This window comes from Cyanistes caeruleus, chromosome 10, assembly GCF_971803275.1.
Source record: "Cyanistes caeruleus chromosome 10, bCyaCae1.hap1.1, whole genome shotgun sequence".
NCBI lineage: Eukaryota > Metazoa > Chordata > Aves > Passeriformes > Paridae > Cyanistes > Cyanistes caeruleus.
In genome coordinates, this window is record NC_141710.1 from 16610694 (window position 1) to 16632507 (window position 21814).

General features: G+C 60.6%; 3 protein-coding genes and 1 long non-coding RNA gene across 24 annotated transcripts; 2 read left to right on the forward strand and 2 right to left on the reverse strand.

Annotated features, from left to right (window-relative positions):
- Positions 1–361: 361 nt before the first annotated feature.
- LOC111933410 (mitochondrial ubiquitin ligase activator of nfkb 1-A-like) lies at positions 362–4244 on the reverse strand. 2 transcript variants are annotated; one of them, XM_086844794.1, is made up of 5 exons: positions 3753–4244; positions 3137–3274; positions 2827–2914; positions 2629–2749; positions 362–1834 (listed from the first exon to the last, which is right to left on the reverse strand). In XM_086844794.1, the coding sequence occupies exons 1-5, from the start codon at positions 3831–3833 to the stop codon at positions 1138–1140; spliced, it is 1125 nt and encodes a 374-aa protein (XP_086700920.1). In that variant the 5' UTR covers positions 3834–4244; the 3' UTR covers positions 362–1137. The 2 variants fall into 2 exon arrangements, with proteins under 2 accessions (XP_086700920.1, XP_086700921.1); XM_086844795.1 differs by lacking the exon at positions 3753–4244 and adding an exon at positions 3719–3744.
- Positions 2853–4400, forward strand: LOC147651337 (uncharacterized). Its single transcript, XR_015274679.1, has 3 exons — positions 2853–2935; positions 3176–3281; positions 3853–4400. It is a non-coding gene; the product is annotated as an uncharacterized LOC147651337 (long non-coding RNA).
- ECE2 (endothelin converting enzyme 2) lies at positions 4348–14253 on the reverse strand. 17 transcript variants are annotated; one of them, XR_015274677.1, is made up of 21 exons: positions 13955–14253; positions 13328–13893; positions 10721–10807; positions 10195–10339; positions 9791–10006; positions 9592–9716; positions 9301–9447; positions 9159–9224; positions 8803–8991; positions 8300–8442; positions 8070–8184; positions 7704–7814; positions 7414–7512; positions 7249–7326; positions 6970–7073; positions 6584–6694; positions 6214–6281; positions 5976–6034; positions 5387–5577; positions 5210–5305; positions 4348–5087 (listed from the first exon to the last, which is right to left on the reverse strand). XR_015274677.1 is itself a non-coding variant. In XM_086844786.1 (20 exons), the coding sequence occupies exons 2-20, from the start codon at positions 13343–13345 to the stop codon at positions 4911–4913; spliced, it is 2289 nt and encodes a 762-aa protein (XP_086700912.1). In that variant the 5' UTR covers positions 13346–13893; positions 13955–14241; the 3' UTR covers positions 4348–4910. The 17 variants fall into 17 exon arrangements, 11 of the variants coding, with proteins under 11 accessions (XP_086700912.1, XP_086700913.1, XP_086700910.1 ...); XR_015274676.1 differs by having other exon boundaries at positions 10721–10810; positions 13955–14241; XR_015274674.1 differs by lacking the exons at positions 13328–13893; positions 13955–14253 and adding exons at positions 12482–12533; positions 12789–12852.
- PSMD2 (proteasome 26S subunit ubiquitin receptor, non-ATPase 2) lies at positions 12902–21663 on the forward strand. Of its 4 annotated transcripts, none has more exons than XM_086844780.1 (21): positions 12902–13149; positions 15203–15259; positions 15637–15801; positions 16049–16170; positions 16547–16771; positions 16875–17033; positions 17304–17448; positions 17638–17698; positions 17961–18107; positions 18278–18384; positions 18783–18910; positions 18989–19076; positions 19428–19590; positions 19686–19787; positions 19878–20023; positions 20242–20325; positions 20454–20622; positions 20701–20795; positions 20960–21086; positions 21174–21292; positions 21374–21663. In XM_086844780.1, the coding sequence occupies exons 2-21, from the start codon at positions 15239–15241 to the stop codon at positions 21554–21556; spliced, it is 2556 nt and encodes an 851-aa protein (XP_086700906.1). In that variant the 5' UTR covers positions 12902–13149; positions 15203–15238; the 3' UTR covers positions 21557–21663. The 4 variants fall into 4 exon arrangements, with proteins under 4 accessions (XP_086700906.1, XP_086700905.1, XP_086700908.1 ...); XM_086844779.1 differs by lacking the exon at positions 12902–13149 and adding an exon at positions 14254–14454; XM_086844782.1 differs by lacking the exon at positions 12902–13149 and adding an exon at positions 14583–14762.
- The last annotated feature ends 151 nt before the right edge of the window (positions 21664–21814 follow it).

The following is a 21814-nucleotide window of genomic DNA, read 5'->3' on the forward strand; positions in this document are numbered from 1 at the left end:
CTGCCAGCACTGCCCCCCACCCCCAAAGCCTGGGTGCCCCAAAGCTGCAGGAGCCAGGAGAGCCCATGGGTTGCCTGGGCAACTGCAGCCAGGCAGTGATGGGGAGCAGTCCAGGGGAGCAGTTGCCATGGAGACCTGAGGAGCACAATCACCTTGGCAACAGTCCTGTGTGTCCTGCCACCCCCCATCCAGGGCTGCATCTGGAGGAGATGCACCTGGGCTCCACTGTGAACCTGGGCCAGCTCCTTGGATGAGGAAGAAGGGGAGGCAGTGATGCTCATCCCTCCAAGGGAAGAACCTTGGCTCCCAGTACCCACCCAGCCCCCAGCTTAACGGCGCAAAGGAAGAGGTGAGGCCAAGCTTGGCTCCTTGGCTTTATCACTCCACACACCACTGCAAGTCACTCCCACACCTGGTCCTGTACAGGAGGTGAGCAGGAAAGCTGGGTGCAGTGGGGCTGGACATGAGGGCAAGCTCTGTGGCACGCTAAAGCTGTTCTCCCTGCAGACAGTGACAGAGGGACATAGCCCCCCTCTTGGTGATAGAGCAGCTGGCAAAGGGACTGATCACTGCCAGCCCCTGGGTGTCCCCAGTGTCATCTGGCCAGTGGCTATAGGCACACAGTTTGGGGTGGCAGGACAAAGCTGGCACCAAGGTATATCACTGCAGTGGGTCAGGGGGGTTTGGGTCTCTGCCACTCCACTGTGCCTGCTGTGTCCCGCCAGCCCTGGTCTTGCCCTCATAATCCTCCCCCTAAATCCACACACTGGAAAATAAACACAAGGGAGAAATCCTGAGTAGCTTTTGGGAGGTCATGGCTCAGAAAGAGACACAAGTCCAACAGCTGGCAGCCAAAGTAATGCCCCAGTGTGGGGTTGGGGTCTCAGCTCCTCAGCTCAGGAAGCACTGTGTAGATTTTCCCCAAGTCTTCATGTTTAGGGGGGTCCCTCTGGTAGACAAAGGGAGGATGAGGAAGATGTAACTCCCCCCCTTGCCAAAACAGATTGAAGGGCACATCAAAACCCCTCCCTCCCAAAAGGAATTGCACAGCTGCACGTGAGAAGACAGCTGAGATCTCTGCAGGCTCCAGGCTTGGCCCAGTTCAGGCTGCCCCTTCCTGGGTACCCCCAGATGCTCTCAGGCCTGGTAGAGGGGCACCACACGGTCAATGGGCCCCCGGCAGATGGGGCAGAGGCGGGTGGGCAAGGCTTGGAAGCAGCGGAAGCAGCAGCAGATGTGGCCGCAGCCCAGGAGGACGCACTCGCGGGGCCGTGACAGGCAGACCACGCAGGAATCCTCGGGCGCCCGGTCCCCGGCCTCCTCCCCATCCAGCTCCTTGTCCTCCTGCTGCTGCTTGGGGCGGGAGCGGCGGTAGGCACGGCACAGGGCGTGCAGGAGGATGGCCAGTCCCGCTGCCGCGCACAGCAACGCTGCCCCCTTCCAGAGCCCGCTGGCCGACTCCAGCTCCGACAGCACCGTCTGCCAGTCCCCCAGGCAAAGGAAAAACTCGCCTCCCTGGGTCGGCGGCTGGAGGTGCAGGGAGCCGTCGGGGTGCAGGGACAGCTCCCCGATGCCCGTCAGCCCAGCCCCCACCCGCAGCATCTCCTCTGTCTCCAGGATGCCCTTGGGCTTCTCCCCCATCAGGTACTGGCCCAGCAGGTCGCGGAAGCCGTGGGTTGGCTGCTGGAACCGCTCGTACACCATCTCCAGAGGCAGGCAGACGGCTTGGAGTGGGCTGTCCACACTCACCTGTGTCACTGCCTCAGGGCCTGGTGAAGCCAGCAGGAAGGGGACGGTGTAGATCTGCTCTGAGAGCACCCGCTCACTCTCACTCCTGCAAGTGGAGAGGGTTGGATTGTGGAGAATCAGCATCAGTTAGATTAACCTCTGAGATCATCTTGTTCAACCTATGACTGAGTATCAGCCTGTCAACTAGACCATGGCACTAAATTCCATATCCAGTCTTTCCTTAAACACCTCCAAGAATGTCAACTCCATCACCTCCTGGTGATGAAGCCTGCTCCCTGGACAGCTCATTCCAATGTCTAATCATCCTCTAGGTGAAGAAGTTCTTCCTAACCTCTGCCAGAAAACCTCCCCTGGCACAGCTTGAGGCCATTTCCTCTTGTCTTGTCACTGATTACCTGGGAGAAGAGGCTGATCCCCACCCGGCTCCAACTTCTTCTCAGGGGGTTGTAGAGAGCAATAAATGCCACCCCAGAGTCTTCTCCAGGCTAAACATTCCCAGCTCTCTCAGCTGCTCCTCATCAGACATGTGCTCCAGCCCTTCACCAGCTCTGCTGCCCTTCTCTGGACTTGCTCCAGTAGCTCAATGACCTTCCTGAGCTGAGGGACCCAGACCTAGACACAGGACTCGATATGTGTGTGTGTGTGTGTGTGTGTGTGTGTGTCACTCGAGGTCATTTGAGGTGTGCTGAGTACAAGGGTATGATCAGTGCCCTGTTCCTGCTGGCCACAACACAGAGAAGCTCTGAGCTCTCGGTGCTGAGCTAAGTATAGGGACTAAAGCCTTTGACCAAGTTATTTTCTGCCTCATGTGGCCCCAAACAATGGGGGTCTGGACTCACTGCTGCAAGCCCCCTCCTACGGTCCCTTCCCATCACTCACCAGCTTCGGGCCAAGCTGTTCCAGATCAGCCGATGCTCCTTCAGCAGCAATTTCTGGATCACGCCCTGCAGCCCCTCATGGTAGTGGCTGGTCAGTGCAGCCTGGGCTGGCAGCACTATGCCTAAGGACAAGGGATGTGTCATGGCCAAAAGAGATCTCGGCCTTCGTCCCTTGTGCAGGGCCACAGGGTGTCCTTACCTTCCAGGGCAACATAAGGCAGGCACCTCCCCTCAGCAGCAGACACCAGGGCTGGCAAATCGTCATCGACCTGGAGCTTCGGGGCCTCCTGGAAGAGCATGGACTGAGTGTGAGCATGGGCAGTGAGTAGGGCAAGAATGGATCTGTGGAGATCTCTGGCAGGATGTGGCCTGCTCAGTTCTGTGTGTCATGAAGTCACCAGAGGATGAAGCAGGCTGCAGGCACCAGTGTGTGCACCCAAATCAAAGTGTGGAGGGGACAGTGAGGAAGGGACAGTGGGCAGGAAAGAGCATCTGAGAGACAGGGCTACCTGTATGCGTGCCACGACTCTGGCTTTCCTCCTGTACAGGTAGTAGAAGAGGCCAGAGAAGGCGAGGCTGGAGCCCAGACACAGCAGCTCCCCTGGAGTGATGGGCTTGTCCATGGTGCCAGGCTTGGGCAACAACGCCTGCAAGGTGAGCATGTTGTCTGGGGAATGCGGCCTTGTCACCCTTGTCACCCCTGACAGGGACATCCCACTGCCCCTCCCTCAGAAGACAGGGGTGTGTCCCTGGATCCCTGTCCCCAAGGCGGCGCTGCCTCATTGCCCCTGACCCCAAGGCAGGGATACTTTTCCGCCCCTGTCCTCACGCTCTGCCGCTCCACTGCTCCAGTGGGGATAGTTCACCTCCAGCACCTACAGGTGCCCGGCACCCGGCTCGACCCTGCATCCCAGGCCCAGCCGAGGCCCAGTCTTGCACCGGGGATCGGGCCGAGGCCCAACACCCGTGACCCAACCCGGGGTCTGGCCTAGACTCCCACCCAGATCCGGCCCCCCGATCTGTCCCGGCCCAGCCCCCGGCTCGGTCCCGGCCTGGCCCCGCCGCCGCGCCCGGCCCCGACGCCCCCGTACCCCTGAGGCGCCCAAGCCCGGGCCCTGGCCCTACCGCGCTTCCTGCTGGGAAATGTAGTCCAGCCCTCGCGGTGAGGCGGCGGGCCTGCTGTGATCGAACTACCCCTCCCAGCATCCCTCACGCTGAACTACAGCTCCTGTCATGCCCTGCGTCGTCCGAGGCAGAACCACGACTCCCAGCAGCTTTTGCGAGCGCCTCTGTCCGTGGCCGAGGAGTCCCGCGGGGTCCCGGTACCGGGGAGTTCGGCGTACCCCGGGGTGGGACTGGGGCCGCGCTGTGCGGGCCGAGACCGGCCGGGGCGGGCCCCGGAAACTCGGAGTGGAGTCTCGGATCCTTGGGCTGGCTGGCTGGGATCACCCGCGTTGAAGGCAGCGGGACCCCCGGGCTGAGCTTTACCGAGGACTCCCGTGGCTCTGACTCGTCCCCACCACCGTTGCTGTGTTCCTCCCCACACCTCTGCTTCCCTCATTCAGGGAATTGCCCATCCAGACATCTCATTCCCGCTCCCCTCCCTCGGGATGTCTCACCTCCCACGCGTCCCCAGCCTTGGAGTCACACACCCCCGCAGCGGCCCAGATCCCACCTCTCCCCCCGCCCCGACACCGCCAAGGACCCGGAGCTGCTGGAGTAAGTGGAAACTGCTTTTAATTGTTCAATAAACTCGGCGACAGCCACCCACAGCTGAAGGCACCAGAGTCCCCGCTGCCGTCCGCTGGTCCCAGCAGACGTGGATGGGGAAGCCAAGCAGGAGTGGGAGGGGACGAGGGAAGCGCGGAGCCGGGGGTCCCCAGCCTCCATCTCCGGCAGGTTGGGGGGCGGGAGCAGGGGGATCTTGGCTCTAGTGCTTTCCCTGGGACCCCTTTGACCTGCCCGCCTGAGGGGCGGACGCAGCGCAGGGGACACTGAGCTGTGCCCGACTCAAGCACATCAGGGTTTGGGGGGCAGAGCTGCGTTTTGGGGGTGCTACAGCCTCTCTGCCGGCCGTGTCCAGCCCCAAGCTGTGGATGGGGCTGCGGTGGGTGCCTGGTGTGGGGCCGTGTGTGCCGGGGAGGATGCAGAGGTGGGGTGTGCGGTGTGAGCACAGGAGGGGGACTGCTCTCTGCCCGTGGCCAGCTCTGGCAGCCACTGAGGTCTGGGGAGCTGGGGAACAGCAAAGCATCATCCCCTCTGTCCCCAGCACCCTCCCCGTCCCTACCACACCTCACAGTGCTTGCCGGGGTTCATGGGGGAGCCCAGGGGGCAGCCGAAGTGTTCGACAAAGTCCCGGGAGTTGCTGAGGGTGCCGATGACACGGTACTTGTCGGGGCTGTGGGGGTCGGTCACCAGCCCTTCGTGGGAGCTCTCTGGCGTCCGGACGGAGCACCACACCTGAGGAACAGTAGCAGCTTCAGGGATGGGGACAGAGCACTCCCCGGTGCGGGTGGGGAGCTATGGGGTGGCTCCGAGGAGCCAGGGAGGGACGGCATGTCCATCATCTCACCCCGCCCTACCTGCGCAAAGCCCACGAAGAAGAGCTGGTGGTTGGTGAGCTCCAGGGCTGGCAGGCGCTTCTCCTCCCCGTTCTTCTGCAGCCACGACTTGTAAGCCTGCGTGAGAGCTGGGCTGAAGCTCCGGGAAGGGACAGACAGGCCCGGGGGTCCGTGTCCCCTCGGGATGGTGGCACTCACGTTGTAGGCTGCCTTGAGCCCACCGTTGTCAGCGATGTTCTCGCCCAGTGTCTGCCGTCCATTGACCTTCTCACTGTGGACGGTGTAGCGGCCGTACTGCTCCATCATGCACGCTGTCCGGTTCTTGAAGGCCTCCAGGGAGGAGTTCTGCCACCATGGCCGCAGGTTTCCCTCTTTGTCGTACTCCCGTCCTGCAGGACAACCGAGCCGTGGGTTGGGGTGGGACCAGGGGAAGCCGTCCCCCTGCAGCCCCTCTGCTGCAGGGGTTCCCAAGGCAGAACGGGGAATGGACACCAGGGATGCCTGGGGGACCTGGCTCCTTGGGTCCACACCCAGGGGGGAAGTTGTCCCCCAGGCCCTGCTATGGGCAGGCTTTGCCTGGGGCTCAGCCATGCACTTGGGACCCCAGGCATCCCCCAGTGCATTCTCCCTATCCCAGCCCGGATCTGTGACCCCAAATTCCCTCTTTGACCCCATGTTGGCTCTGGGGCTGTGGTGAAGGTGCAAAGCAGAGTGGGTGCGAGAGGAACCCGTCCCATGCCCTGGGAGGATGAAAAGGGGGCTGGGGCTGCAGACACTGTGTCCTCACCAAGCGGATGGAGCGAAAGCTGCACAGAGAAGCCGGGGGGAGGTATCGGCAGGTGCCACCTGGGGAGACAGGACGATAGAAGGGGGTGGCCAGGGGGGCACGAGCACACATGATGCAATGGATGGCAAAGCGGGACCCCTGTGCACCCAGGGCACCTCTTCTCCATGCCAAGGGCAGGGGCTGGGGGGGGACAGGAAGGTGACAGGGGTTGGGGCCAGCACTGCCTGTAGGCTCTCACCTTGGTCATCAAATGCATGGGTTAGCTCGTGTCCCATCACCACGCCAATGCCACCAAAATTAAGGGCTCTGTGGGGCCATGGGAAAGAACCAGGTAAGTACAGTATGTGTTAATGATGCTGTTGCAGCCCACCCCATCTCTGTCTGGACACCCAGTGAAACTTCTCCAGCTGGGATTCAGCTGGGAATCACTATTGTTGGGGATACTGGTGGCCCTAAGGGGACTCAGGTTGTCTTGACTGCAGGATATAAAGCCTTGAGGGACACTTGAGCCCTTCAGGGCTTTTATTTGTGAATGTGGTGGTGCTCTGTGGCATGTTGGCCCTGATCCAACCCATGCCTCCAGGAGGTTCCCCCCATGCCAGACTCACTTGGGGTGGTTGCGGGCGTAGAAGGGAGCCTGGAGGATCCCAGCAGGAAAGACGATCCCATTCTTGGTGGGCAGGTAATAGGCATTGACAGTCTGTGGGGTCATGCTCCACCTGGGGCAGGGAGGTGGGACAGGAGACAGGCAGGGGTGTGTCCCTTTCACCCCAGCACCAGCACCCTCCTGTGCCATTGCCCACCACAGGGCCCTGCCCCAAGGCTGACACTTTTGCCACCATTCTCTTACCAAGGATCTTACCTGGGGATTAGCTACAGCTACCACAGGTGACCTGTGCTACCCCATGAGGGTGACCTCCTCCCCACTGAACCAGTGCCATCCAGGCACCCAGGATCACATCCTCCCCCCCAAACCCCTGAGCCCACCCCTTACTGGTCACGGTTGGGGGGTTTCCGCAGCTGGTCAGCCATCACTTTGGCAGAGAAGTTGTAGAAGTTGAGCATGTTTTGGAAGAAGGAGTCTTCAGAGACCTCGTACTGGTGAGGAAGAGGAGGGATGAGGACAGGTCCACTGGGGTGGTTCTCCACACCCTGGCCAGGATGAACTCATGGTGGCTTTGCATAACTTCCCAAATATGGACATTGCTTTACCATGGGGCCCCCCAGAGCTTGGCATGACCAAGCCTCTCCCCACAAGTGGGGTGCTCCCTACCCCATCATAGACATCGTCCAGCTCCTTGTTGTCCAGAATGAAGTCAGGGAAGCCAATCATGTCATAGATGGCGTCCGCCTGCACAGGGAGAGGCCCAAGCAGTGAAATGGGGGAGCTTTTATGGATAGGGTGAGGTTTCCCATCCACTTCCCTCCCTGGGGTCACCTTCTCCTTTGCAGCCTGCCTGGTCTTCTCATCCATCCAGTCCAGCTGGTCCAGGGACACCTCAAAGGCTGCACGAATCTCGCTGATCATCTCTTCAGCCTGGGGAGGGGAAAGAATGAAGGCCCCCTACCCCCCACAGTGCCTCAGTGGGGTCAGGGTGGACAGGGTACAACCTCCCCAGGGTTGGGGGTCTATTTCCCAGCTCTCTGTCTTCCAGCCCTGGGGATTGGGTGGAATCGGGATTCCTGCTGCTGGTGATGGGGAGGGGATGGGGACAGAAGTATTCTCACGATGGCCTTGCTGTCCCGGTCAAAGGTGGCTTTGACGAAGAGGGAGCCCAGTGCAAAGCCCAGTGTGTCATCCGTGTTGGAGATGCAGGTTTGCCAGCGGGGTGTGCAGGACTGTAGGAGTGAGATGAGGATCTGTGAGACCTTCAGCTCCCTCCCCTGCTCCCCTGCCTTCACGCAGCCTGGCTCTGCCTCCTCATCAGAGGGGAGATACACAGCAGCAGTAAAACCCACATCCCAAAAGATAATCCCTAGGTTCCCACTGAAGCATCCAGGTTTTAGCATCCCAATGGCATCTGAAGGACAGAGGAAGTCCTTGCTGCTTCCAGGCTGAGGGCAGAAGGGTCTGATCCCAGGGCCCTCCATTACCTTCCTGGTGCCATAGAGTGTCTCCAGCAGCCTCTCCTGGGCTGTCTCGAAGCGCTGGTCCAGGCTGGATGCGGTCTTCTGCACCAGGTTCCAGATCAGGTAGTTGTTCAGGATGCTGCGGGGACAGAGAGATGCTGCAGCTGACTATGGTCCATGACTTCAACACACCGATGAGCCCAAAATATTTCCCTGCCATGGGGGCCACAGCCAGGGACATGAAGGAGCCTCACCTCCTGTCAGTGTCATTGATGAGGTCAGAGACCTGCTGGAGGTAGGTGTCCCCATACACCACCACAGGCTCCGTGTCTGCCAGATCCAGTGGGGCCAGGGCGTAGGACAGGTAATCCAGCCAGTCAATGGCAGGGGCCAGAAGCTGGAGGGAACACAGGAATGTGGCACCAGGGGCTTGGCATAGCTCTGCTGCATCCTACTCAGCATGGAGGGGCTCTCCTGGGTCAGGAACTGTGTTTTCTGGGAAGGACCCAAAGTCCCTCACCACTCCAGATCCTTCTCTGCACCCCTCCTGCTGCTCTTAATGCTGCAGGACAAGGAAGGGACTCCTGGACCCCACAATATGAGGTGGCAGCTTCCCCCAGATGGTAACAACTGGGGGATGAGCACTAATCTTCAACACCCAGTGCACGTCCCACAGCAGATGGGGCTGCCCAGGGTGTGCCAGAGTGAAGACACCCCTCGGTGCTATCCCAGAAAGTCTGCTCTGGGCCGTGCCTACCTGCAGCTCAGCGATGCTCATCTTGTGATAGATCTTCTCATCGTCCCGCCGCTCAGCCTGGGGCACGGTGATGTTGGCCAGCTGGGTTTCAAAGTCCAGCACCTGCTGCATCTGGAGGCGGGTGGGCTCTGGGGTGCCCCCCAGCAGTGTACCCAGCTCCACCATGTAGTCCAGGTATGCTGCCAGAACCTGTGGAACCCCAAACCCTGCCTCAGTGCCAACCACAGCTCATCTCACCTCCCTCGGGTGGGCACCCAACAGGCAGTATGGAGAGGCCAAGTGTGTCCCAGTGCTGCTCGCACCCTGTGGGTTTCCCGTGATTGCTGTTGGCAGCATGCCCCAGCACCCAGCCTCACCCTCTCGTTGGCAGTCTTGTTCAGATAGTAATCCCGGGATGGGAGGAAAAGCCCTGACTGGTCCACCTGTGGGGAGAGAGGGGCAGTATAGACATTCTGGTGTCCCCTGGTGTCTGCCAACCCTGGGGGCCAAGGTGCCAACCTGGATGATGTTGCTGTTGGAACTCTTGGAGTCTGCACCCACATACACCGTGAAGAAGGGGGTTGCCCGGTATGTGCCTGACACGCTCTTGAGTACCTCCATGAAGCTGGTTTGGTTCCAGGAGCCAGTGATGTTCCATCCCCCAATCTGCCAGCAGACAGACTCGGCACCTCAAGGAGGGATGGGGTGCATCCCCGAGGTCTCCTCCCTCCCCAGTTAAGTGAAGAGCTAAGCAGGAGGTGTGCTGGGCTGAGCCCTGATGGCTCGGCTCACCTGTGGGTGTCTGCCCACCTTGTCGATGAGCTCCATAAGAGGCTGGGAGCCCAGCTCCTCTATCCTCTGCTCCTTGAGGCAGGACAGGTAGTACCGCTGTGTCTTCCGCTCTGCCTCGCTGCTGGAGTTGAAGGTGGCGTTTTCTGTGGGAGGCTGTGGGTCAGCCCAAGTGACACAGGGGTCACCCCCTCAGTGTCTGTGACCCCTTGGTGCCCACCTAGGAGATGCTTCATGATGGCCTGATTCTGGTCCCAGATGCTGTTGAAGGTGCTCCACTTGGAGCGCCCGTTGGGCAGCGGGTTCCTCTTAATCCAGCCCCCGCACGAGTACTGGTAGAAGTCCTGGCATGGGTCCATCTCTGTATCCAGGGCCTCCAGGATCTTGCTGGCCACCCGGACACAGGCATCCGTCAGGCACGTGCTGTGAGAGGGATCTGGCAGGGAAGGCATGCCTGGGGCTGGGCGAGTGTACTGGGGGAAACTGAGGCACGGAGCGGGGCCAAGCCCTGTCTGTACCCCAGGATGGGCAGAGCACCTGGAGAAGGTACCCTGGGCTGACCCATCACTCCTCATCCCCCTGTATCCTCCCGGGTGTGGGGACACCATTGCCAACTCTCCCTACCTCTGCGGTACTGAATGGCCAGAGTGACGATGGCGACGCTGAGCAGCAGGGCCAGGGAGATGGCGACAGCGCAGAGCACCAGCTCCAGCTGGCTGCGTGAGGCCAGGCGGCTCAGCAGCGTCCCCGGCCCCTTCCGAAACCCCACCTGGGCAGGAGCAGGACCTGCCATCGCACCATGGGGGGCCGAACATCACTGCCCCCCCCTTCCCTCCCCGCCACTCCCCAGTGCCTGGCGTGGCAGCACGAGGAGATGGGGACCAGGGCATCCCTCCCCACCAGCCCTGGCAAGCCGGTGCTGGGTACTGGCAGCCCCCCCACTTCAAGCCACAAGGAAGGACGATCGTCCAGGCACACTCTGTGCTGCATTTTGGCTGACTCCCAGCACATCCCTGGGGACAGCCAGGTCTGGCTTGGCTCCCAACCCTGTTCCCACTGCCCACTTGGTTGCAGGCAGGCCCCAGAGGATGAGGACGGGGGCTAGAGAGGATGGAGAAGGGAAAGATGGAGGAGCCGGGGCAGACCTCACCTCCACGCTGTCAGGAGAGGCGCTGCCATCCCCTGCTGGCTCCGGCCCCTCCTCATCCTGCAGCGTGGCACGCTTATAGTTGGGCATCTGCTAAGGGAGAGAGCGGGCTGGAACAGGGGTGAGGGGGTAGCTGTTCCCCACCCTGCCACACCCTCTGGCTCTTTGGGCAGGGCCTGCTCAGTGAGTACACAGTGGGGCTGAGGCACCCCCTGACTCCCCTCAGTGTGCCTGGGCCTCCCCAGAGGTTGTCCCCAGCCCTGCGTGGCCCTGGAGAGGACGAGGAGAGCTGCTAATGAGGGGCTTGAGGGCCATCACCAGAGCATCTCCCTGCACAGCCATGGCATCAGCCCTGCCGACAGGTGACACATCGCCACGGAGACATGGTCCTCGTCACCAAGCAACGGTTTCCTAGTACTGCTGTCTCACCCCTCCTCCCCTGACTGGAACTTTCCATGCAGATGTGCACCAGTGTGAAACATCTGGAAGTGCTTCCAGTCCCATCCTGTCTCCAGGGGTGACCAGGATGCAGGACAAAGTGTGCGAGGGGAGAAGGGGCACTGCAATGTGTGTCAGCTGCAGGGCAGGGTCCCCTTACTCCTGGCCTCGCAAGGCAGCTTGCACAGATCCAGCCGTGAGGGCTGCTGAGTACTCAGCCAAGAGGGAGGTGGTGGAGTTGAGCCAGCAGCATTGGAGGGCGGGGGGGATAAGCCAGAAGAAGATGCTGGAGGTTTTGGTGGAAGAGAGTCAGCAAATGCCACTGGCTGTGACCTATCCTTAGGCTTCAGAGTTAACAACACATGGGTGGGTTGCAGCTCACCCTCCAGTCTGTGCTGCAGATTAAAGTGAATGCTCTGGGCTGCCTGCAGGGCTGGTGTCATGGGCCAGGAAGGAGCTGGGGTGGGATGGATGATGAGCAGGGGGGAAAGCAAAGAGAGTGCCTCATGCCCAGCTCTGCCCACTGCCACGCTGCTGGGGTGGGGAGGGGGCATTGCCAAGGTCTGCAGCAGGGGGGTGGGATTGGCAGGAGTTTGCAGGGAGCCCCCCACCGAGTCAGGCTCCTGGAAGATGCTGGCATTAGGAGGGATTGCTCAGCATACTGTAGGAGCTTGGCCAGCCTGCCCCCCCCCACCACCTCAACTCTCCTCAAAATGCTCCCTTCCCCTCCTGGGTGGTCCTCATCCTGGGCAATAGCCAGCACCCCCTCTCCAGCATCTTCTGTGGCATCCTCAAGGCAGGAGTCTATTTCTGGGGCTCCTCCTACCCCCTCTGTAGGGCTGAGATCCGTGGGGACAGGGCCCCTTGCCCCCTTCAGAGGTGCTGTCTTGGGGGTCACCCTATGAGCAGCATTATGGTACATTCATGCCTCGGTGGAGTGGGGTTTGTGGGGCCATGTCTGAACCACCCCAGTTCCCTCTGTGCAACCCGAGGCAGGGATTTGGAGGGGTCCTTCTTCCTCCACCGTGGGGGATATGGAGGCTAGAGGTGGGGGGGGTCCTCTAGCCACCTCAGCTCCTTTAGTACCGGCACCACGCAGCCCCTGCATCCCATAGGCTCTCGCCGTCCCCCTAATCCACCAGTCACCCCCGCCCTCCCTCCTCCCTCCTGTTCCCGAAGCCCCCGCAGCCCATCCAGCTCCTCGAGTTCTCCATCCCCCGGGCTCTCCTGTGCCCCGACCCCCTCCTGTGCCCCTCGCCGAGCCCCTCGCTGGTGCCCCCCTCCTCTTGCCCCCCTCCCTGCGGCGCCGCTGCCCCGGGCACTCACGGCGTGTCCAAGCTCCTGTAGGGCCACGTTCATCCTGGCCATCCCGGGCCGCCTCCCGCCTAGCTCCGCTCCCCGCCCGGGCCGCGCCGGGCCCCCGCCGCCGCCGCAGCGCCGCCTGCCTCCGCCGCCGCCATGGCCCGCACCGGGCGCCGCGCTGCCGCCAAGACCGGCACCGGGGCTGGGCAGGGACGGGGCCGGGTGGAGATGGGGCCGCGCCGGAGGGATGGAGCCGCAGGGGCTGAGACCGGCGGCGCGCGGACCGCAGGCACCGGGCGGGGGCGACGGGGGCCGGCGGCCCGGGAGGGGCTGGAGCGGGGACCCCGGTGCCCAGCCCGGTCGCAGCGCTCAGCTCCACTCGGCCTGGCCCCCCCACAAAGGTGACCGCCCTGCGCACGGGAGGAGTAACGCACCGGCACCCGCACCGGTGTCTGCACCGGCACCGCCGCTTGCACCCCCAGAGAGCCGCAAAGGCGGCGAGACGGTGAACCGCAAAGGCACCCGCAGTCTCCCTCACCGCCACCGGCACTCGGACCGGCACTGACACCGGCTCGGGCAGCAGAACTCGGGCTCACACCCGGCTGGCCGCAACGCGCGCCGGCATACGCACGCAGGGACACAAGGACCGGCTCCTGTCTTCAGCGCTCAGGCGGGCACACCAGCGCCGCACGGTACCGTCACCGGCAGCGCCTAGTAATGGTGCAGAGCCGCAGCGCCCTGTCCGGTAGCCGGGGACACCCCCCAGTGCAGCTCCCGCGCAGGTGGATGCACACACGTACACTGACACCTCATCCCCGCTACCTGAAGGACGGCACCCCGATGTCACCCTTAGGCCCACAGCACACGCACCCAGGGGCGCGCAGCCATGGTCAGAGCCTTGGCGGTGAGCGAGGAGAAGGCCGTGGCTGTGCACAACTTCACATCTTGCCTCGATAGTTCCCAGTCCTGTGAGGCCACCTGTCCAGGACAGGGCGTCACCGCAGGTCGCCCGCTCGGTGCCCGGGGTGCTGCTGTGCAGGGGGTGAAAGTTCTCCCCGGGGTCCCTGGGACAGGGTGAGGCAGCGCCACCTGCCCTAACTGCGGAGCCAGGGACACAGCGGGGACGTGTGAGCAGGAGGGGTGCGTGTGAACACAGGTGGAGGGACACCAGGGTGCCCACGGGTGTCTGTGACACGTGGGAGCCACAATGCTGCCAGCAATGCTACTTCACTTGCCCAGCTCGGGTGGCAGCGTTGCCCGTGCCAGAGCGGTGGAGCCTCTCCAGCTGCCAGTGCCGCTGCCGGTGTCAGCGTCAGTGCCGGTGCCGCTATTGGTGACAGTGTCGGTGACAATGCTGGTGTATCAGTGTCAGTGCCGGTACCGGTTCAGGGGCAGTGCCGGTGCCAGTGCCGGTGCCCGCGTCAGTGTCGGTGCCCCTGTCAGTGTCCGTGTCAATGTCGGTATTGGTTTCAGTGTCAATGTCGGTACCGGTTTCACTGTCAATATCGGTACCGGTTTCAGTGTCAGTATCGGTGCCCGTGTCCGTGTCAATGTCAGTATTGGTCTGAGTGTCGACGCCGGTGTCAGTGTCGGTACCGGTGTCAGTGTCGGAACCGGTGTCAGTGTCGGAACCGGTGTCGGTGTCGGAACCGGTGTCGGTGTCGGTACCGGTGTCAGTATCGGAACCGGTGTCGGTGTCGGTACCGGTGTCAGTGTCGGTACCGGTGTCAGTGTCGGAACCGGTGTCGGTGTCGGAACCGATGTCCCCGCACGTGGGGCCGCCCGCCCCTGGCCCCGCCCCCGGCGCGCGGCGGTGCCGTCACGGCGTTGCGCAGGCGCGGCGGAAGCACGGCCAGGCGAACATGGACGCGGGCGGTGGCGGCGGGCAGAGCCGGGTGCAGGGCGGCCCCGGGTCGGGCGGCGACGAGAAGCCCACACCGCCTTGGGGCCGAGACCGCCGGGACCCGCCGGCCGGGCCCGAGAAGGAGCAGGAGCTGGTGAGTGCCGCCGCGCCGCGGGCCGCAGCTGAGTCACGGCCCGTTCGGGCCCGCGTCACCGGCGGGGCAGGACAGGACGTCATCCCGCGTCACGGGGTTGGCCGGCATCCCTGCGGGAACGGGACGTCATCCCACGTCACGGGGACGGCCAGCATCCCTCCGGGGACTCCCTCCGGCGGGGGCGCGTGACGGCAGCGGCGTGAGGGGTTCCCTTCGGCGGGGCGCCGGGACGTCATGGGGTGCCCGCCTGACGGAATTGAGGGCTCCCGTTTCTGGGCGGGGGACTCGGCGGCCTCAGGGCAGTGTTGGTGAGGGAAGCTGCGGTGTAACCACGGGGTGTGTGTGACACTGGGCACTCCGCAGGGATCCCCGCTTTGCTCATCACGGGGGTGATTTTGGCTCTGGGGGTCCCCGTGGGTTGGGCGACCCAGCCTGTTGCTGAAGAGGCTGCTGTGAGTGCAGCGTCCCCCCGTTGGGCTGTGACCTGACGCGCCCCTCTCCGTGGGGTTGTTTACTGCAGGGAGTATTAGGGGAGGTGCATCTCGCACCCCGGGAATGGGTGGTTTCTTTGGGAGGGTTTCCTCAGTAATGTGAGCATTGCTTCATCCTAGCAGCACTGGGGCAAGATAGTGCCCTAAGCAATGAGTGCATCGTTTTGTCCTGGTAACCCTGCAGCCCTGCCTCTGTTGTACTGAGACTTACTGTGCTCTGCACCCTTAACTCTGCTTTCTCTTGTGCATTTTGGCAGTCTGAGGAGGACAAGCAGCTGCAGGATGAGCTGGAGATGCTGGTGGAGCGCCTGGGGGTAAGTCTGTGCTCTGCCCCTCAGCAAGGAGTCCTGGCAGGGATTCAGCTCAGTCTGTCCCTTGCTTATGGCTGTTCCTAGTGCAGTGGAGATGGGGGAATTTTACCTTGAGTGGGATGGGGCCCCTGCTTGTTTGCTGTGATCTGTCCTGCAGCCTTGCTTCTTGTCTGACCTGTGTCCAAGGGACCTCTGTGTCCCTGGTGTGAGAGAGGCTTTCTGCCCTGCTGTTCCGTCCTTCTCCAGCTCTTGGGCTGAAGGAGGCAGCCCAGGGTGGGGGGCTGTTCGACTAAGAGCCATGACTCTGTTTGGGGGGGGCTAGTGAGGTGGTGCCTCAGAAACCAGCCCCTTGCTCCCTGACAAGCAGCTTCCCTCTGCAGGAGAAAGACACATCACTTTACCGCCCTGCTCTGGAGGAGCTGCGGAGGCAGATCCGCTCTTCCACCACCTCCATGACCTCTGTTCCCAAGCCCCTCAAGTTTCTACGGCCCCATTATGGCAAACTGAAGGAGATCTATGAGAACATGGCTCCGGGAGAGAATAAGGTAGAAACTCTTGGCCCCACCATCCCACGTGACTGAGGGGGCAGTGCTGGGGCAGGCTATTGCAGAGCCCTCTGGACCCTGGGATCTAACAGCAGTCTCTGTGACTTGCTTCAGAGGATTATAACTTGTCAGGACAGTACCTTTGCCACCTGTGGTGGTTTGCATGCACAGGGAGGGTGTTGTGTCCCTGGCTGCCCCCGGTTCCCTGTGCCTAGTCTGTGTTTGGAGCTCTGCACTCTTTCTGCAGCGCTTTGCAGCAGACATCATTTCTGTCCTGGCCATGACCATGAGTGGGGAGCGTGAGTGTCTGAAGTACCGGCTGGTGGGCTCCCAAGAGGAGCTGGCATCTTGGGGGCATGAATACGTCAGGTAAGCCTGAGTGGGACCAGAGCTTGGGGAAGGATAAGGGTTCAGTGGAATTTTATGGAGTGCTTTAGCCCTGGCCTGTCTGGGATGTGTCTTAACTAGCTGGTCATGTGTTTAGCTGCTCCTGTCACACCTGCATATGTGTCACTTCATGCTCTATTCATGGTGGTTTTCTAGCTGCAAAGGTCTTGCTTCTGTGGCCTCTGAAATCTTGGGTCTTAACCCTGATCCTCCTCTGGGCTTGTGCCCCATAAGCTCTGCAGAATGCAGAGCCTCCATAAACAGCACACAGCCCTGGCTAACTGGGAGCAGCTGCTCCCCATTCTCATGGCTCAGTGAAACTGGTTTTTGTAGTGTTGATATACCTTTGTTCCTGCAGGCACTTGGCAGGAGAGGTGGCCAAGGAGTGGCAGGAAATTGATGAAGCTGACAAGGCTCAGAGGGACACACTCCTCACCCTGGTCAAGGAGATTGTCCCCTACAACATGGCCCACAACGCAGAGCATGAAGCCTGTGACCTGCTTATGGAGATAGAGCAGATGGACATGCTGGAGAAGTACATCGATGACAATGCCTACTCCAAAGTGTGCCTCTACCTGACCAGGTGAGGGGGCTTGGCAGGTCAAGCTGCTGGACGGGGCCTGATCCCTGTTGGGCCAAGATTGCCTGATCTGGTTGTCACCGGCATGTCTGTCTCCTCCTTAAAGCTGTGTAAGCTATGTCCCGGAGCCTGAGAACTCGTCTCTCTTGCGCTGTGCCCTGGGCATCTTCCGCAAGTTCAATCGCTACCCTGAAGCCCTGCGCCTGGCTCTGATGCTCAATGATGTGGAGCTGGTGGAGGACATCTTCACTTCCTGCAAAGATGTGTAAGCAGAGATGTTCCCTGCCCTCTGCAGCCTTTGCTCATCCTGATGGGGCAAGGCTCCCCGTCTGGGTAGAGATAGGTTGGATCTGCCACCGTGAGAGGTGTCCGGGGGTTTGGATTGAGACTCTTGTCCCTGAAGTGAGGATGGGCAGGAGGGGGTCGTGTCTGTATGTCCTGGGCAGGGCAGGTTGGCTCACTGCTTGGTGAACTTGTGTTTGTGCTGGAGCTTGCTGGGTTCTGGGCACTCAGGAAACCCCTCCCCTCTGTACAGAGTTGTCCAGAAGCAGATGGCCTTTATGCTGGGCCGCCATGGAGTCTTTCTGGAGCTGAATGAGGATGTGGAGGAGTACGAGGACTTAACAGAGATCATGTCCAATGTCCAGCTCAACAGCAATTTCCTGGCCTTAGCCAGAGAGGTGAGTGTCCCAGCTGGGAAAAGCAGCCTGAGCTACCTCCAGCTGTGGCTGCCCTGGCTGCCAGGCTCTGTGGCAAGATTGGCAGAGAAATCCATCATCCCTATGATCTGGGACAGATACCTCCTGGAGAGGTTGCTGTTTTAGGATGTTCTGGCCAGGAGGTAACCCCCTTAATCCCTTGTCTTTCAGCTCGACATCATGGAGCCTAAAGTGCCAGACGATATTTACAAAACCCATCTGGAAAATAACCGTAAGGGCTTGTGTTGTGGCTTTTGTCATCCCTATGTGTGTGGAGTTCTTGAGGCTGCCAAGCATCTCTGGGCCTGTGTAGTCAGATGTGTATCTGAGTTGGGCAGATAGCCTGCCCGTGGTCTCTGACCTCTGGATTTGGGCTTTGCCTTCCTGCTGGTGATGGGAAAGGTCCTCGTTCCCGTATGGTGTGGGATGGCTGCATGGTGGAGGGCTGGCAGGGCTTCTCTTGCTGCTTTCCTCACCCTGTTGTTGTTCCACAGGGTTTGGGGGAAGTGGTTCCCAAGTAGATTCAGCCCGGATGAATTTGGCCTCCTCCTTTGTGAACGGCTTTGTGAATGCTGCTTTTGGACAGGACAAGCTGCTGACAGATGATGGCAATAAATGGTTATACAAGAACAAGGACCATGGTGAGTTAGCCGGCTAGGCAGGGCTGGAGGTGCCTCTAGGCTTGGGGTTACCACCCTGTCCCTTTTGGGGTAAGGGTGGCTGAGCTGGCCTATGTCCCTGGCTACCATAAGCCCAAGGCAGGGCACATCAGTTCAGGCCTGATGCAGGCCTTTCTTCCCTTGAACCGCAGGGATGCTGAGTGCTGCAGCCTCGCTGGGCACAATCCTGCTATGGGATGTGGATGGGGGACTCACGCAGATTGACAAGTACCTGTACTCCTCAGAGGATTACATCAAGGTCAGTGACTTACATCAAGGTCCTTGCTCTGTGTCTGTGTGGGGCAGTGCTGCTGTGAGCCCAGTGTGCAGCTGGCTGGAGAATGGTACTTGCTTTGGTCCCCTGTGCAGCTCACCTCCTGCACAGAGAAGAGTTGGATGCCCTGTGTCCCCGGCTTTTGAGCAGCTCACAGCAAGGTGTGGATCTCTTGGTGACTGCCTGAAGCACTTTAGGGGCTCCCCTTGTCACAGAGCTATGAGCTTTGGATTGCTCAGCTTGATCCAGAGTGGCGTCGCCCACTTTGTACCAACTTGCCCATTCTGGGGAGGGGGTGTGATGTGTGAGGTGACATCAGTCACTGGCTGGCAGGGGGCTTTGTGTGATGGTGTCTAGTGTGTGATGGTGCTTCTTTCTTGCAGTCTGGAGCCCTCCTGGCCTGTGGCATTGTCAACTCAGGGGTGAAAAATGAGTGTGACCCTGCCCTGGCCCTCCTGTCTGACTATGTCCTCCACAACAGCAACACCATGAGGATTGGAGCCATTTTTGGGTAAGGATGTGGCCCCAGCCTCCCGTGCTGCACAGGGTGGTGCAGCTCCTCCCTCACACCCCTCTGGTCTCTCTGCAGGCTGGGACTGGCATATGCGGGCTCCAACCGCGAGGATGTCCTGACTTTGCTGCTACCTGTGATGGGAGACTCCAAGTCCAGCATGGAGGTAGGTGCCTGTGATTCCTACTTCCCCATCCAGTGCCCTGCAGCTCCTGGGAATATAGACACTATTCTGTAGCCAGCTTGAGCTCCAAGAGCAAGGCTACATGTCCCTGCTCAGCACTGTGCTGTGCCAGAAGAGCATGAACCTATTTTCCTTATCTGAGCTGCTGCCACAGTGGGATTGCAGCAGATTTAGGAGGGTAGGAAACCATCAGCTCTTCTAGTACCCCAGATTTCCATAGGAAGTGGAGACCAAAGACACCTAGTGCTGTAGGCCAGCTTACTCTGAGCTGTCTCTGTTGTCTTGGTTTAGGGTGGATACCTGTGTATGACATGCTCCTTCCCCTATTACTAGGTGGCTGGTGTGACTGCCCTGGCCTGTGGAATGATATCAGTGGGCTCCTGCAATGGCGATGTCACCTCGACTATCCTCCAGACCATCATGGAGAAATCAGAGACAGAACTGAAGGACACGTATGCCCGGTGGTTGCCGCTTGGCCTGGGCTTGAACCACTTGGGTAAGGCTGGACAGTGCCAGTGGCTCATGGGTTGGGGAATGAGGTGGGAGCATCCCTCCACCGCTGTCCTTTAATAACTATGCTTTCCTTGACAGGGAAGGGAGAGGCAATTGAGGCTATCTTGGCAGCACTGGAAGTAGTGTCGGAGCCATTCCGCAGCTTCGCCAACACGCTGGTGGATATCTGTGCTTATGCGGGTGAGTTGGGCTGGTTGAGGTGGGGGAGGCAGGAGCAGGTCCAGAGCCCTCTGCCTGCTTGCTGATCCTGGCCCTCCACTTTCTCCCCAGGCTCAGGGAATGTCTTGAAGGTGCAACAGCTCCTGCATATCTGCAGTGAGCACTTTGACTCCAAGGAGAAAGAGGAGGACAAGGACAAAAAGGACAAGAAAGAGAAGGAGAAGAAAGAAAGCTCAGCTGACATGGGTGCTCACCAGGTAGGGAAATGCAGGCTGGGATCTGTGTTCCTGGAGCAGGAACTGGCTTTGGAGGGGTCCCTAAGGCCCTTGTGGTGTCAGAGCTGAAGGAAAACAGCTCCTAGCAGGATCCCCTGCTCATCCTGTCCCCCTAGGCTTGGAGTGGGCACAGAGGCTTAAGAAGTTGTGTGTTGGGCTGGGTGCTCCCTGCCTGGCACTCAGTGCCTATGTCCCTGCAGGGTGTAGCGGTGTTGGGGATCGCACTCATTGCCATGGGTGAGGAGATTGGTGCGGAGATGGGCCTGCGCACATTCGGCCACCTGGTGAGTGACACTGGGAGACAGCACAGAGCTGGGAGGGGACCTCAGAGTAGAAACTGCATGTTGCCTCACATCTCAGTAGACCTTGCTGTGCTTGGTGACCTGGGTCTAACACCTGCCTCTCTGTGCAGCTGCGGTATGGGGAGCCCACCCTCCGCCGTGCTGTGCCCCTGGCCCTGGCTCTTATCTCAGTCTCCAATCCCCGGCTGAACATCCTCGATACTCTCAGCAAGTTCTCCCATGACGCTGACCCTGAGGTCTCCTACAACTCCATCTTTGCCATGGGCATGGTGGGCAGTGGTAAGCCTAGGGACAACCTGGTTTGTGGGGAGGGTGGGAGCCTTGCACACTACTCTGCCTGCACCTCCTTGTCCCCAGGTACCAACAACGCCCGGCTGGCAGCAATGCTGCGGCAGCTGGCCCAGTACCACGCCAAGGACCCCAACAACCTCTTCATGGTGCGGTTGGCCCAGGTGATGATACTGTGCTCACTGCTTGTGTGTGGAAGGGGAGGTCTGGGGTCCCTGCCCTGGATGTAGGAGGAGAATGGTGTCCTGGGGACGTCACCCTCCTGAGGGAGGGCTGGGAGTCCCAGGTTACCCCATAGCTCTTTCATGTGCTTTCTCTGCCACACCAGGGCCTGACTCACTTGGGCAAGGGGACGCTCACCCTGTGCCCATACCACAGTGATCGCCAGCTCATGAGCCAGGTGGCTGTGGCTGGGTTGCTGACCGTCCTCGTGTCCTTCCTGGATGTGCGCAACAGTGAGTAGTGTGGACTCTGTCCCCGCAGCCCTCTCTGCCCTGCAGCATGGGCATTGCTCAGCCCCTTTACTTCTGTCTCCCCTTCAGTTATCCTGGGCAAGTCCCACTACGTTCTCTATGGCCTTGTTGCTGCCATGCAGCCCCGCATGCTGGTCACCTTCGATGAGGAGCTGCGGCCTCTGCCTGTGTCGGTTCGGGTAGGACAGGTAAGGGGCAGCCAGGGCTGGGTAGGGGGTGTGCTGATGTCCCTCTGTGTCCCTGGCATTGACCTTGCTCTTCTCTCACAGGCTGTGGATGTGGTGGGCCAGGCAGGAAAGCCCAAAACCATCACTGGCTTCCAGACTCACACAACACCAGTGCTGCTGGCACATGGAGAGCGGGCAGAGCTGGCCACAGAGGAGCACGTGCCTGTGACACCCATCCTGGAGGGATTTGTTATCCTACGCAAGAATCCCAACTACGACGTTTGAGCCAAGGGGAAGCTGGGGGGGTGGGTAGGTAGTTTGGGAGGGGAGGGGAAAAAAACCTAGTTTGTTTTTGTTACTGGGAGTCAAGGAAATAAACTGTGTGGGGACTAGTGCTGCCATCCTCTCCTTGTGCTGGGAGTGTGGGCTGGGCTCTCATCCTTTTGGGTGTGCCAGTAGCGCATGGAGGCTCTGCACAGTGCAGACCCCAAGATGCAGGGCATGAACACAAGAGTTGTGGGGCGCCATGGGTACTCCTAGACT